The sequence below is a fragment of the Nyctereutes procyonoides genome, unplaced genomic scaffold (assembly GCF_905146905.1).
Source record: "Nyctereutes procyonoides isolate TBG_1078 unplaced genomic scaffold, NYPRO_anot_genome, whole genome shotgun sequence".
NCBI classification, from domain to species: domain Eukaryota; kingdom Metazoa; phylum Chordata; class Mammalia; order Carnivora; family Canidae; genus Nyctereutes; species Nyctereutes procyonoides.
Window position 1 is genome coordinate 14,084,551 of NW_026575046.1, and position 14,653 is coordinate 14,099,203.

At 48.6% G+C, this 14,653-nt stretch overlaps 1 protein-coding gene across 1 annotated transcript in view; it reads right to left on the reverse strand.

Annotated features, from left to right (window-relative positions):
- ADAMTS12 (ADAM metallopeptidase with thrombospondin type 1 motif 12) overlaps window positions 1–14,653 on the reverse strand; it is a 304,749-nt gene that overhangs the window by 25,931 nt on the left and 264,165 nt on the right. The window contains exons 19-20 of the mRNA XM_055325268.1: window positions 9,984–11,438; window positions 3,625–3,777 (exon numbers count right to left, since the gene is read on the reverse strand). Coding sequence (XP_055181243.1) covers window positions 3,625–3,777; window positions 9,984–11,438 — 1,608 coding nt within the window. The remainder of the gene's footprint in view (window positions 1–3,624; window positions 3,778–9,983; window positions 11,439–14,653) is intronic.

A 14,653-nucleotide genomic window follows, 5' to 3' on the forward strand; every position in this document is an offset into this window, starting at 1 on the left:
TTTCTTATGCTTGATGTTACTCAGCAAACCTGGTCCTAATACTATGTCATCAGCATTTTGAAGAAAAAAATACAGTTCTTTCAATAGTTTTACTTTTCTTTTTTCCTAGAAATGCCTTCAGTATTTTTCTAAAGAGTATATTATGGTTAATAAATTTAAAATTGGTAACAAATTTCTTTGCCTTTTTTTCTATGAGCCATGTTATTTATCACTGAAAATATATTCACTCTAAAGGTATTGATTGCAATCATACAAAATTTTAAGTGGTAATTAATATTAATTTATATATGTGTATGTGCGTTGTCCATTAAGAATTTCTTTGAGAGATATTTTACAAGATAAAACTTATTAAGTTGATTGTCTCTATTCATGACTCATTTGAAATCACAATTACTGCAATATTTTAGACCTTAATTTTGTTTCATTTTGTCCAAAATAGAAATTTTCCAATTAAAAACAAAAGCTCCATCAAAAAAAAAATAAATAAAGAAGATCCTGTGCTGGATGATAATGGAATCGATGATCTAAAGCTCTTGTGTAATGCTGGGCACATGTTAGTATCTGGCAAGTGCCAGGCCGTAAGGTAAGTCAGATTTTCCAAAGTTCATGGCCACTTTGAGCACCTTGTCTGGGGTGGACACCTGCTTGAGCCAGTCCTTCTGTCGACAGGATTTTCTCCACTGTCACCTGTCCACAAGCTTTCCACACCGAGTCCAGGAAGCCAGTGGTTAGTAAGTACCTAAGAGCCAGTCCTAACTTTTATCTGGAGCTCGAAGTTTGCTCAGGGTTTCATCTGAACAATCTTTTACCATTTACAAAGTGGTTTCACTAAAATTTTCCTTTTTGATCCTTTTAATAACTCTATAAGGTAAGTAGAGGCAGTATGATCCACTTTATTTCTCAGAGGTGAGAGAAACAAAGTTCCTCAGGTGAATGGATCAATGTCATATGCTGGTCATGACAGAACGGGGTTGCCAACCCAGATGTGCCCTATCTACCACCCGGCATTGCTTATAGGACTCAGTTCTGCAGAACTGTCTTCCCAAGTATCCTCTGGCACAATCCTAAGGACTATGACCTTGAATTTGCTTCAGACTGATGCATGAAGTGGAAGCAAGCCATTCTGAAAGACCACTTCTAGACATGGTAAAGGTAGACGTATGAAGATAGAGGCCCTATTCTACTGTCACATACACTGGAGCACGTCCACAGCAGGTGCATCAGGGACCCACGTGGTGCTGGGGACAAAGGCCAGTAAAACAACCACAACACAGAAAGTCATCACACAGGTAGGGGATTGCTGGTGAGTAACCCTGCTACCGCAGGCTCGGGGTGGTCTGTGGCAGACCCACAGTCCTATGAGAACTAAAGCATCAAAAAAAAAAAAAAAAAAGAACTAAAGCATCTTTGGATTGGGGGTGGGGATTGGGGGATAATGCAGAAGATTCAAAGGAAAATTAGAATTCTTCCCCATGAGAAAGTATCTATGAGAAGGTAAACCATCAACACCACAGAATCTAAACCCTCTGGATATTTATAGACAAGCAAAGGGCCTACTTTCCCACTCTAGGTTTTGAAAGTTTGCCTCCGAGTGAGTTTCAAAGTCCTAATAGAACAGTGAAACGAAGAAGGCCCTCAAATCTCTCCTAGTGCATGATCTGGCCTTCAGACATCCATATGAGCTGGTCAATAATGTAGTAGTTAAAAAGGAGTTACACTTAATCATCAAAATTTCAGATAAAGTCTAAGTTGTTAATATGCCTGGGAAAAATGGAAGGCAAGTACCCATAATAATAGAAACTCAGAAGTCAGGGCAGTTGACTATCAGTTGGTTAAACTGTGTCCTTTTCAAAAGTGTGAGTGATTTCACACATCTGCCCTTTCTTTGAGCTGTGCAGTTTCCAAGGAGAGGATTGTTCCCAGAGATAGCCAAGTGGAACTCTAGGACTAGTTAACATTTGGCCAAGTCAGGAATGTAAAAGGTCTCTTGAGGCTCTTCTGGATGTGAAGAGAATTTGTAGCAAAGCACTTAGTCTTTGTTGGATCTTGAGTCTGTTACAAGTTGGAAGAAAAAAGAAGAAAGAACCAGCATTCCTTCCTGAAAGAAAAATGGTGTGAAAGCAGAAGAAAGGAAGCGCGGCAGGTATCAAAGGGATGCATGGTAATCTTTTCAGGGAGTAACCCTACTGTCCCTCCCTTCTCCAGAATCGGACCCTTACTTTGGGAGGAGGAGCCTAAAGCAGATAAAGAACCAGGGATGTCCAGTGAGACATCTGGTGGTCCTGCTCATCTGGGAGTAGGAGCTCGATACTGGCCGCCAGAGCTAACATCTACAAAGGTCACCAGCCTCTCCAAACTTCTGGGTAGCTCTTTCTTTTCCCTTCTGTGTCTCAGCTGTCAAGAGAAACTGGCTGCCCAGAGAGAAGGGGGTCCCAAAGGGCATCCTAGTTGGGGTGCGCTTGGCAAACAGAAGGCGGCAAGAGGTGCCACCTCCTCCTGCCCATCAGTTGTCAACCCCACCACTGACAGATGTCCTATAGGCTGGGTATATCCCACAGCCCCAGGCTCAGCCCCAGGCCAGGTTAGGGCTGGCTAGTACCTCAAGCAGCAAGGCTGATACATCCAAAAACCTGATACAGTCTTTCACACGGGACCATATAGACAGCACAGAAAATGAGTAACCACAGCCAGATGAGCAGAGACAGTAAAATCACACTTCCAAAAGATCAGCACAGGAAATATGCTTTGAAAGACCAATTTTTTCCTTACATTTCAGCTTTCATTTCATTTTGGGTCTGGCAGATTAAAAAATACACTTTCAGGTCACCCGGGTGGTTCAGTGGTTTAATGTCTGCCTTTGGCACAGCCCATAATTCCGGGATCCTGGGATCGAGTCCTGCCTCAGGCTCCCTGCAGGGAGCCTGCTTCTCCCTCTAGGTCTCTGCCTCTCTCTCTGTGTCTCTCATGAATAAATAAATAAAATCTTAAAAAAAAAATTTGCTTAGTGAGCAGGTGCTGAGTCATGACCTAGTGATACAGGTGATGATGTATAGTTTTAAGTATAATGCTACACTTAAATAATTTAGAAATAATGTTGCATGTTGGACAAGCAATTAATCATACTAATTTAACTTCTTATTCCAGTTTATCTGAGAAGGGGAGAGTTTATAGGCAGGTAAAAACATGTGGGTTGGTCAGCCCAGGGGGGGGGCCAGCGGTTTAGCGCCAACTTCAGCCCAGGGCGTGATCCTGGAGACCCGGAATCGGGTCCCGTATCGGGCTCCCTGCATGGAGCCTGCTTCTCCCTCTGCCTGTGTCTCTGCCTCACTCTCTCTCTCTCTGTGTGTCTCTCATGGATAAATAGATTTTAAAAATCTTAAAAAAAAAAAAAAAACAACTCATGACCAATTCTTTAAAAAAAAAACCAAACACTTGGGTTAATAAAAACTGTACGTGTTCTAAGACTATGGTGTAACTTCGATTGGGCCTATGGTGATACCGGTGATTTACTCATCCACAGGTGTATAGAGAAAAAGGCAGAGGGGGCAGCAAGGGAGGAAGGGAGGAGACACACCTTAGAAAAGGTTATCTGGCTCTAGAACACTGCTGAGCCAGGTCACTTACCTTGCTCCAGTTCCCCACTTGCCAGCTGGCACAGGGACGGAGGTGGCATCTCTTAGCGGGGTCAGGCTTCTGGATGGTGGCGCAGTCAGAGTCCACGTGGGTGCTACATTGCACGCTTCTCCAGTAGGCCCCCAGGCCACAGGTGGTGGAGCACTGTGGTGGGGGAGGGGCACAGAGAGGACAGAGGCTGAGGGCCACTTTCTCAGACATACCCCGCGAGGCCCTGCAATCAGGAGCTGTCAGACTGAAATTGCTCGCAGAGCATTAAAAAAAAAAAAAAAAAAAAGCCTACCAGCGCTGGGGTCTCGCCCTGAATTTCCCTGGGTAGGGTTTAGGCATTGGTAGAAACAGAAATGCCCCAGGTGATTCTAATATACAGCCAGTGATGAGAACCCCAATCAGCACGTGACAGCAAAAGCCGAGGCCAGGGGAAATTTGCTGCTCTTTAAAATTATCCTGGTGTGAATGTCTGAGGGCTGCAGGCAAACCGCCTGTCGAGTTTTGTACCAATGGGACCCCTTCTTAGGGGACATCAGGTCCATGCATCTGCCTGTTAGAACACTGCCGTCACATCATGTCACTTGCTCCTCTCTGTGACAAACCGTGGTTAGACTGATACTGTCACTGGCAGAAGAAGCCCCTGAAGCTTGGAGAGCTGCCTGGACAAAGGAGTAAGCCTGGGGCTCTCTGCCTCCATAGTGCCGGACACCGTCTGCTGTCGCAGTTCCTCTGGGATTTTAGTGTCCATGTGCGTCACCTGGGCACCTTGCTACATGCAGATTCTGAGTCAGTAGGTCTGGGGTGGAGATTGTGCTGACACTGTGGGTCCTCAGACCATGCTTGGGGGTAGACGGATGTTACAACACGGTGCTTTTTACCACCTGCTCTGCTGGTAACGTAAGCCCGTTCCTCATATTATGTTGTTCTTTCTTTGTAATTCTCGACGACCTCAGGCTTACCATGGGGTCATGTTGAGAACTACACCCTCTCAATTTCCTTTACTCTAGGTGCTCAGTTCTTTCATATGGATGATTTTTCTTGCATCCTTTCTCCCCTGCCCACCCTCAGAAAGAGGGGCTATTGGTACACATAAGAAACACAGCTCTGGGTTTATTAAAAAAAGTGCAGAAATTCCATCTATGACATCTTTTTTTTTAAGGTTTTATGTATTTATTCATGAGAGACACAGGCAGAGGGAGAAGCAGGCCCTATTCAGGGAGCGTGATGTGGGACCCGATCCTGGGACCCCAGGATCATGCCCCGGGCCGAAGGCAGGCGCTAAACCGCTGAGCTACCAGGGATCCCCCATCTATGATATCTTTGAAAGCTCCTTTTGATGCATTATAAATAAAAACCATATTTCTCTTGCTGCAATTTCATTCTCCATATAACTTCGTGTGTCACTTTGTACAAGTTCTTGTGTTGGACACATGCATAACGAGACACAGACTCTCGGTAGATGACTTTACTGTAGAATCATAGGGAAGAGTAGGAAACAACCTAGGTCATCATTTTTCCAAGTGACTGGCGCATTTATGGAGGTAATGCCTCCTCCTGCTTAAAGATCTTTAGGATTTGGTGTGTACCTAAGTCCCCAGCACTTGCTCTGTTGTGCTGCACTATGTGGATGTGTGGTAGAGGTGGTAACCCTGGAGAGCACGGACCACTGTCATAGGTTGTTTGCCCTAGTGGCCCACACCAGACAGGCCATGCGCTCTCTCTGCAGTGGGACTTTGCAGCTCTTCTCGTCAAGCAGTGGGATACATGGCCCCGGCTCTTAAATCCAGGCTGTTCTTATTTTCTTTGGTCAGTAAGATGCAGTGGAGGATGTGCCAGTTCTCAAGAGGACCTACTAGTTTCAATTCTCTTTCTTGGACTCCTTTCTCTGCCATGACAATGAAACTGGGCTAGCCTGCTGGACGATGAGAGATCACGTGAAATAGAACCGAGGACCCAGCCGAGGCCACCCTAAACCAGGCAGCCTGCAGCCGGCCCTGCAGCCCATGCACGGCAAGCCAAGCTAAGATCGGCTAAGTTGGGCCCCAATCAGCAGAACCTCCCAGCTGACCACAGACTCAAGAACTCTGGGGTCTGGTGGTGATTGTCATCTAGCGTTACTGTAGCAGTCAGCAACGGATACAGCTACATAACAGGTATAACAGACACCTTTCCTACATTTTCTCTAACCTTCTGAGACTCAGGGTACAATTATAGTTCTGCAGTTGGTTAACTGTGCTATCTTTTGGAGGTTCCTAACTCCCTAACCCGTAAAACTCCTGATGTTATTCAGGACCACAGGGATTCATGCACATGGTCAGGACTCTACAAATGTTGCCTATTAAAGACAACAGAGCGCTGAGGTCAGGATAGTGAATCCCACTTTCCAGATATGGGGGCCCAGAGATAGAAAAATCTATTTGCTCCAACCCAGGAAAGGACCTAGTGAGACCGAATTCCCAGGCTAGTGATAACATGGTAAGGCTCAAGTGATGTCTATGATTCTTTGTGCCATATTTATGTGGCAAATAAATGTGCGTTGTCTCTGGGGCTCTGACTTTAGTCCTGCCAGATTCAGATCTCATGAGGAAACAATTTAATTCCTTTTTGACAGCTTCTGCTAAGGCAGCAAACAACAGTGCCAAGGTAAAGCTGACAGGGGGAGAGCATGGAACACAGTAGAAGTGAGATGGAATTCCATCAGCTGTCACTTGTATTAGTTTCAAAGTGGGAGTAGGGGATCAGACAGGAAAGGAGGACCCCGAGGAAGTGGAGGGACTTCACTTTGTCCTGGAAACCTTCACCCTCATTACAGCTAGTGATCTCGTGGCAGTTGATTTTCTAGGTCAAGGAGCAGATTTCGGGATGTTCAGAACTAGATCTAACAAGAAGGGCTGCATCCGAAACTCATGAGAATTGCCATGAGTGGCTATAGAAAATCATACTGTCACTTCCGCTTACACAACCACACAGCTTACACATAAATGACGGCCCGGCCCGGGGCATCTGCCTGGATAATGGGGCGATTCAATGAGAGGTGATTTTCTGACCTCATAAGAGCCACATCCATGCACACTGTGCAGCGCCTAGGTTTTCTGTTTTGTAAATAGATACCACAGCAAATACTTCCAGGGTGCTCCCTCTGTGCCCCATACTCTCCCAAGTACCTTACACATAGTTACTCCTTTTATCCCCTAATGATCTTTGAGTTGGGCATTGTCAGTGTCCTCGTTAGACAGTATGTGAGGACATATACAGTTGGTGGCCAGGCCAGGTTTCCAGCCCAGAAAGTCTGGTTTCAAAACTTTTTGTCTATTTATAGTGTTACCTTAGTCTTTATATCCATTCTCTAATTTTTGAAATCATAATCAGAAGAACATGTTGTGTACAATTGGGAGCATGAGCAGCCCTTCCACACAGGACAGAAAGTAGGAAGACACTGTGAGCACAGCTTTGGATCAAATGATAAGGAACTTTAGAAATTACTTCTAATCTTAAGGATCAGGAGAGGCTTTCTGGAAGAAGCAACTCAAAGCTCGCTCCTGAAGATCAAGGCGGGATTCACAAGGGTAGAGGAGATGGGTAAGAAAATTCGAGGCAGAGGGAACAATGCAAACAGCGGCACGGTGCTGAGTGGGACAGGAGGCTGGGGAAACCGAGCAGTTTGGATCTGGGGAAGCTAATGATGTTCACCATCATTCTCAAGGTTCTCAACGCTGCGTTACGTAACGTCGTAAAGGCTATTGGATGTCAGAGTTGATTTATCTGATTAATGAAGAAACAGTAAACAGTTTGTGAGCAGGAGTTTGGAATGATTAGCAAATTCCTTTGAAGACTAATTTGGCAGTCTTACATCTCTCATCTCTCGTGATGGTGTGTGAAAGCATTGCCCAGGGGAGAGACTGGAGGTGCGCAGGCCAGCGAGGAGCCAAGAGCAGTAACTGAGGGTCCTCCTTTCTTGACTACTGGGGCACCACTGGCATTTTGGACTGGACAATTCTTCCTTATAAGAGACCTCCCTGAATGTCACAGGGTTTTCATTATCTTTGGCTCTCGGATACCAAATGTTGGTGGCAGCCCCCTGCCCCCATCGCCGTAACAAACAAAAGCATCCCAGTCTTCTCCAAGTGCCTCTCACCATTAGGTTGGAAACCACTGGCCCTAAACTAACCAGGAAATAAAGAGGAGATATCAGAGTTTGATGAGCTGACACTGACTTGATAAACTGTTTGGGTCTTTATAGAGGGCTTGGGGAAGACTGATCTCAGTGGGGAGAGAAAGAAACAGCTTCAGAAATGGACAATATAAAAATCACAGGACAGTGGGAAAGCCAAAGTTTTCATTCTGACTCCGGATCCTCTCTGACAATTCTGTGTACTAAACATTTGGTCTCAAAAGATGCATAAAGGGGGCGGGCACCAAACCCTATCATAAAGGGAATTTCTGCTAAATGTCGCACTCTGTTCTAATAATATCCTTTGCTGCTCTGAGAAACTGCAATCTGGACCAATTCCCTTTTTCTGGTCAAACAACCTGGAATTAACAGCTCTCAGAGGCTTTACTGGGGTTGCCAAATTCTTAGTGAGCCATGATGTATTTCACAAGACAGTTTATGTCTATCAAAGTCAAATGATGACATTTGAGATAAATCAGGTATCAGTGAACTAACTTCTGGCCTCCACAATCATCAGAACTAACATATACTTTTACTTTGGTTTGGTTTTCAGGTCCACTTTGCTTTATGCACAGATAATGCATTTTTTACAAATTGAGTAGAGTCAAGTTAGAAGGGTCATCATCCAACTGACAGTTGTGTCCTTAGGCAAGTCACTTGACTGCCACAACTTTATCTTCCATTTGCAAACTGGCGTAAATGAGACCTTATCTGCTCCTCAGGGTTGTCAAAAGGAGAAAATAAAAGGCTAGATATGAAAGTGGTTTGGAAATCAATATGCCTTATAAATTAAATGTACTGTAGTCATATTAGCTGCAAATATTTCACTTCTCTTTGGCCAGGGAGAGGAGCCATGGATTGTCATAAAGATGCTGACTACTTTGAACATGTGGTTATTTTGCCACAAAGTCCTCTTTTGAGTCGTCAAATTATTTTAACAAGTTCATAGACTGTGCATTCAAAATTCAAATGGGTGAAAACGATTTTGAAGCCTCAAAAGGATACTAATTAGTTCTAGAAATGGAAAAACAAGTATCTAGCCAAATTTCTGAAGCTTGAACCCCGGGGCCAACATTCTGTCGTCATATTTATTTTCTTCTTCCTTCATATTCTAATTCTTTTAATGAGCCAGAACGATTTTTTTTTTCATGCAAGCACTCAAACAGACCAAAGAGCAAAGAAAACCGCTGATAACACCGAACTAGAGAATGCCTTTAAGGAACTGTACCTTCAATTTCCACTCTAGTTAGGATTACCTCACAGTTCTAAACCAGAGTCCCAACATCAGCTTTCTTTTCTCTTTTCTTTCTTTTCTCTTTTCTTTCTCTTTCTCTTCTCTTCTCTTCACTTCTCTTTTCTTTTCTTCCTTTCCTTTCCTTTCCTTTCCTTTCCTTTCCTTTCCTTTCCTTTCCTTTCCTTTCCTTTCCTTTCCTTTCCTTTTCCTTTCCTTTTTCCTTTCCTTTCCTTTCCTTTCCTTTCCTTTCCTTTCCTTTCCTTTCCTTTCCTTTCCTTTCCTTTCCTTTCCCTTCTCTTTCTTTTTAATTTTCACTTAAATTCAGTTTCCCAGCACGCCTGGGTGGCTCAGCAGCTGCGCATCTGCCTTCCTCTGTGGGCGCGATCCCGGGGTCCTGGAATCGAATCCCGCATCGGGCTCCTTCCTGCTTCTCCCTCTGCCTGTGTCTCTGCCTCTCCTCTCTCTCTCTCTCTCTCTCTCTCTCTCTCTCTCTCTCTGTGTGTGTGTGCCTCTCATGAATACATAAAAAAAATCTTAAAAAAAAATAAAAAAACAAATTCAACTTGCCAACATACAGCATACCACCCAGTGCTCATCCCATCCCTCATGTGCCCTCCTTGGTGCCCGTCACCCAGTCACCCCATGCCCCCACCCACCTCCGCCTTCTGCAACCCTTTGCTCCCCAGACTCAGAGGAGTCTCTTAGGGTTTGTCTTCCTCTCTAATTTTTTGCCGACGTCGGCTTTCTGAGCGCGATGCCCCCGCGGGCCCTCTGGGCGGCTCGGCCGCTGCAGGAGCGCGGGCGGTGGTCTACACCCGCTCGGCCGCCCTGGGGTCGGCAGCGGGACTCGCCCAACCCTCCCGGCTCGGGTCACTGCTGCCCTCCCTTCATCTCACCGCCTCCCTCTGGGTGAGGACCCCGCCTGCCGGGCCGTGTCCCCGCGGGGGCCCCTACCTCACTCCAGTTCCCCGCAATCCAGTGCGCGGAGCCGCCGCCCTGCAGGAGCCGCTGGTAACCGGACGCGTTGAGCAAGAAGCCCTCGGCGATCAGGGCCTCCGCGTCGGCCTCGGCCAGGCCGGGCCCGGGGCTCCGCGGCGGGGGGGCGCTGCGGGGGGCCGCTGGCCCGGGGCCTGCGCGGGGCGCGGGGGGGCGCGCTGGCCTCCCGGGGCCCGGCGCCTCGGCTGGCGGCGGAGCGGGCCCTGGGTCGGGGCCGGACGGGGCCCGCGGGGACGCCGCCCCGAGGGACGGCGTTGGGGGCGCCCCAAGGGGCATCTCCGCCCCCGGCGCCCCCGGAGCATCCTCTGCGGGAGCTCGGGTTTGGGTCCAGGCGACCGAGTGGTTTTCACTTCTGTTCTCAGACTGTTCGCCGCCTTCCCCGGAGCCGCTGTGAGCGTCCCCTCCTGCCTCTTTGGCCCCGGGGCCGTAGGCGGGGGTCACCTGCCCCCACGCAGGCGCGCCGGGCCGCGGCCAACGGGAACCGCCCACCGTCGCGGCGGGAAAGTCTCCCTCGGAGGTGGGACCCGGGTCCCAGGCGGGGACGCTCGCCTCGCGCGGCTGGATGCTCGGGCGGGACGCGAGGGGGGGCCGGGCGCCCCCGGGGGCCGTGGGGGGAGGCGGGATGCGCGCCGCCCGGGCGCTCGTGCTCAGGGACTCGGGCCCCGGCGGTGTGGACGGCGACCCGGGGCTGCGAGGAGTCGGAGGGACGGGCTCCAGGGTGGGCTCCGGGGTGGGCTCCGGGGTGACCTTCGGGATGGGCTCTGGGGTGACCTTCGGGGTGACCTTCGGGATGGGCTCCGGGCTGGGCTCCGGGGTGGGCTTCGGGCTGGGCTCCGGGCTGGGCTCCGGGGTGGGCTCCGGGGTGACCTTCGGGATGGGCTCCGGGCTGGGCTCCGGGGTGGGCTCCGGGCTGGGCTCCGGGCTGGGCTCCGGGCTGGGCTCTGGGGTGGGCTCCGGGATGACCTTCGGGCTGGGCTCCGGGCTGGGCTCCGGGGTGGGCTCTGGGCTGGGCTCCGGGGTGGGCTCCGGGCTGGGCTCCGGGGTGACCTTGGGGATGGGCTCCGGGATGGGCTCGGGGGTGGCCTTCGGGGTGACCTTCGGGATGGGCTCTGGGATGGGCTCCGGGGTGGCCTTCGGGATGGGCTCCGGGATGGGCTTTGGGGTGGCCTTTGGGATGGGCTCCGGGATGGGCTCCGGGGTGGCCTTCGGGGGCTCCGGCTTGGATGCCGACGGCTTTGTCCCACTGGAAATCGCGCCTTTGTTGGGCTTCAGGACTCTGCGGCTGGACGGGCACTGCTGGAGCCCACAGAGGGCTCGGCTGTTGGGTTTCCTGGTCACATCGCAAGGTTCATCATGGTTCTTGGCACACGTGACGCTGCGGATCCGCACTCCACCACCGCAGGACACGGAACACTGGAAAAGAGACACAGCTGTGAGTTTCGTGGGACTAGAGGTGCCGGCCCTCACGCACGGGTTCATCTATTCACGAGAGACACAGAGACACAGGCAGAGAAGGAGAAGGGAGCTCCCTGCGGGGAGCCCGATGCGGGACTCCATCCGAGGATCCCAGGATCACGACCTGAGCCAAAGGCTGACACTCAACCACTGAGCCAGCCGGGGAATCCCTCTCACACTCAGGTTCACAGCAGGTGAGCTGGAAACAGAACTGTGCCCGCCAAACTTGTTTTCTCCCCTCTTTACATCTGGTTTCCATGCTCCTCTAGTTTTCTTTTTTTTAAAGATTTTATTTATTTATTCATGAGACACACACAGAGAGAGAGAGGCAGAGACACAGGTAGAGACACAGGTAAAGACACAGGCAAGGGGAGAAGCAGGCTCCATGCAGGGAGCCCAACATGGGACTCGATCCTGGGGCTCCCGGGCACGCCCTAGGCCGAAGGTGGCGCTAAACCGCTGAGCCACCCGGGCTGCCCCCCTCCTCTAGTTTTCCATGGAAATATCTATCTCCTCGAGACCACATGGGGCTCAGAACCGCCCACTTACTCTCTGCAAACTGAAGATACAAACCACAACACAGTAAAACTGAAGTCTCCCTGGGCTTTGAACACGGGACAGTGAATTCACAGAGAGTACAATGATGCATACCAGACACCTACTCAAGAGATAGGAATATTATCTTTTCTAGGGTTGGAATGCTGTTCGATTACATCAAATATTTATACATTTTCTGGAATCTACTAAGTTAGTTATAAAAAACCTTCCCCTTTATATTTAGAAAACACTCAGTATAACCAATGTAGTCTCACCCAGGCACAAAGGCTCCATTTCCACTTGCCTGTGTCAGGTGCAATCACATTAAATTAAGCCGGACAACTATCACACCCACACATCAACACAGATCTGGGACCTCTTCTGAGATTTAAAAAAAAAAATTCTTTAATTTTTAATTTTTTAAAGGTTTTTATTTATTTATCCATGAAAGGCAGAGAGAGAGAGAGAGAGAAAGAGAGGCAGAGAGAGAAGCAGGCTCCATGCAGGGAGCCCAATGCGGGACTTGATCCTGCGATTCTGGGATCACGTCCTGGGCCAAAGGCAGATGCTCAACCACTGACCCACCCAGGTGTCCCCCTATTCTGAGATTTAAAGGTGGGTAGTTAATCAAAGGTAGAGAGATCCCCTTTCCAAAGGGTGAGTCCTGTAGCATGGTGCTGATATGAGGGGTCACAGCTGGTTCCCCTTCCCCCCATGTGCCCTCCACATTCTACGGGGCATGGCAAAAAAGCACAGGCAGCTGGAGTGTCTTCAGAGGAATCCTAACAGGATGGTTCTCCCTCAGGAATCACGCTAAAGAATCTACTTCCTCAGTCTCAGCAGCTGCAAATCATATGTAGTTACTACATAACAATTTCTAGATGTTTTGAAAAATCTATACTTTTAGCAGACAGCTCCATGTTTACCTTTTCTTTCCAGTTTCAAGTCAGCCACCAAATATATTGCACTAGGATATAAACCATCCAGAGGCCTTCACTGGCTGTTTCACATCTGTCTATCTTCTCTTCCTGACCTTGAAGCAGGTTTTTGAGGATGGGGATTGCATACTTCTTGACAGATCTCAAAGGGCTCAGAGCCATTCTTGTGTGTGGTACTCACAACCGCCCCGTGAGACCTAACGAGGCCGGAATTATGATTCCACCCTCCACAGGAGAGGAACCTGAGACTCAGGGAGGGACTTGCTTAAAAGGCTGCAAGTCAGTGGCAGAGTAAGAATCCGATTTATTTCATAGCCTCATGAAATCTAGTGCGACACACAGAACAGGTGGCCATCTGCTGATTTCACCTCTTGACCTGACCACAAACTCAATTTCTGAAAAGCTACCCAAAGGCAAGAACTGTTTCTGAATCATAACTGAATTCCAGGATTGTTCTTGGGACACAGTGATCACTCAATACACATTTATTAAGTGACTATTTCACCAAAAAACAAACAAAAATATGGAATGGGAAAATTCTTCTGTGAGGTTAGGCATTTTTTAGCTTATGTTTCTTGCCTTCTCAGGTCCTATTTTCAATTTCCACTGTGTAGGAAATAATATGGCTGTATAAAGACCCCCCTTCGTTTTGTTCCAGTCAAGCATAATCCCTCCCTGATGCCTGATAGCTGTGAAATCAGCTCTTCTGAGAAACAGGAGATGCCTGTCAGCCCAGGAGACCGCGCAGCTGAGAGCATGTTCCCCTGCGGGTTGAGGTCACCTTCCTTTGGAGCCTGGCAAGGGCAGGCTGGGGGAGTGACTTGCCTGGTTAACTACAGTACTTCTGCCTTCTTGTGTGTGAAGGGGCTTTAGGCCCTGTCCGGTTCGTCCTGCTGTGCTACGTGCCTCGGGCAGCCTGGGTTTTGAGAGCTGATCCATGAAAGAGGCCCTGGCTGATGCCAACTGTCCTCAAGCAGCAGGTGTTCCTCCCTTCGGGTTTTTCTTTCTAGGGAATGTCAGAGTAGACAGCTACATGGCAGGAAGGTCTTTGATTTTTTTCTTTCTCTTCAATTTCTCCAATTTTTTTCTTTTTTTTTACTTGAAATGCTTATAATGTCCACAGGGAAGTTAGAATTCACAACTTTACATGCATTTAAAAGTATGTAGGTGTATGCCCTCCACCCCTACGTTGAACTGTGAAGCTCAAGAGCTATAAAAATACCCACCATTTGCTTCGACGTGGATGGACCTGGAGGGTATTATGCCGAGTGAAGTAAGTCAATCGGAGAAGGACAAACAGTGTATGGTCTCGTTCATTTGGGGAATATAAAAAATAGTGAAAGGGAATAAAGGGGAAAGGAATAAAAATGAGTGGGAAATATCAGAAAGGGAGACAGAACATGAGAGATTCCTAACTCTGGGAAACGAACTAGGGGTGGTGGAAGGGGAGGTGGGCGGGGGGTGGGGGTGACTGGGTGATGGGGACTGAGGGAGGCACTTGATGGGATGAACCCTGGGTGTTTTTCTATATGTTGGCAAATTGAACACCAATAAAAAATAAATTTATATATATAAAAAAAAAAACTTGTAAGAAAGGGCAGCCCTGGTGGCTTAGCGGTTTAGCGCCCCCTTCAGCCCAGAGTGTGATCCTGGAGTCCTGGGATCGAGTCCCACGTCAGGCTCCCTGCATGGAGCCTG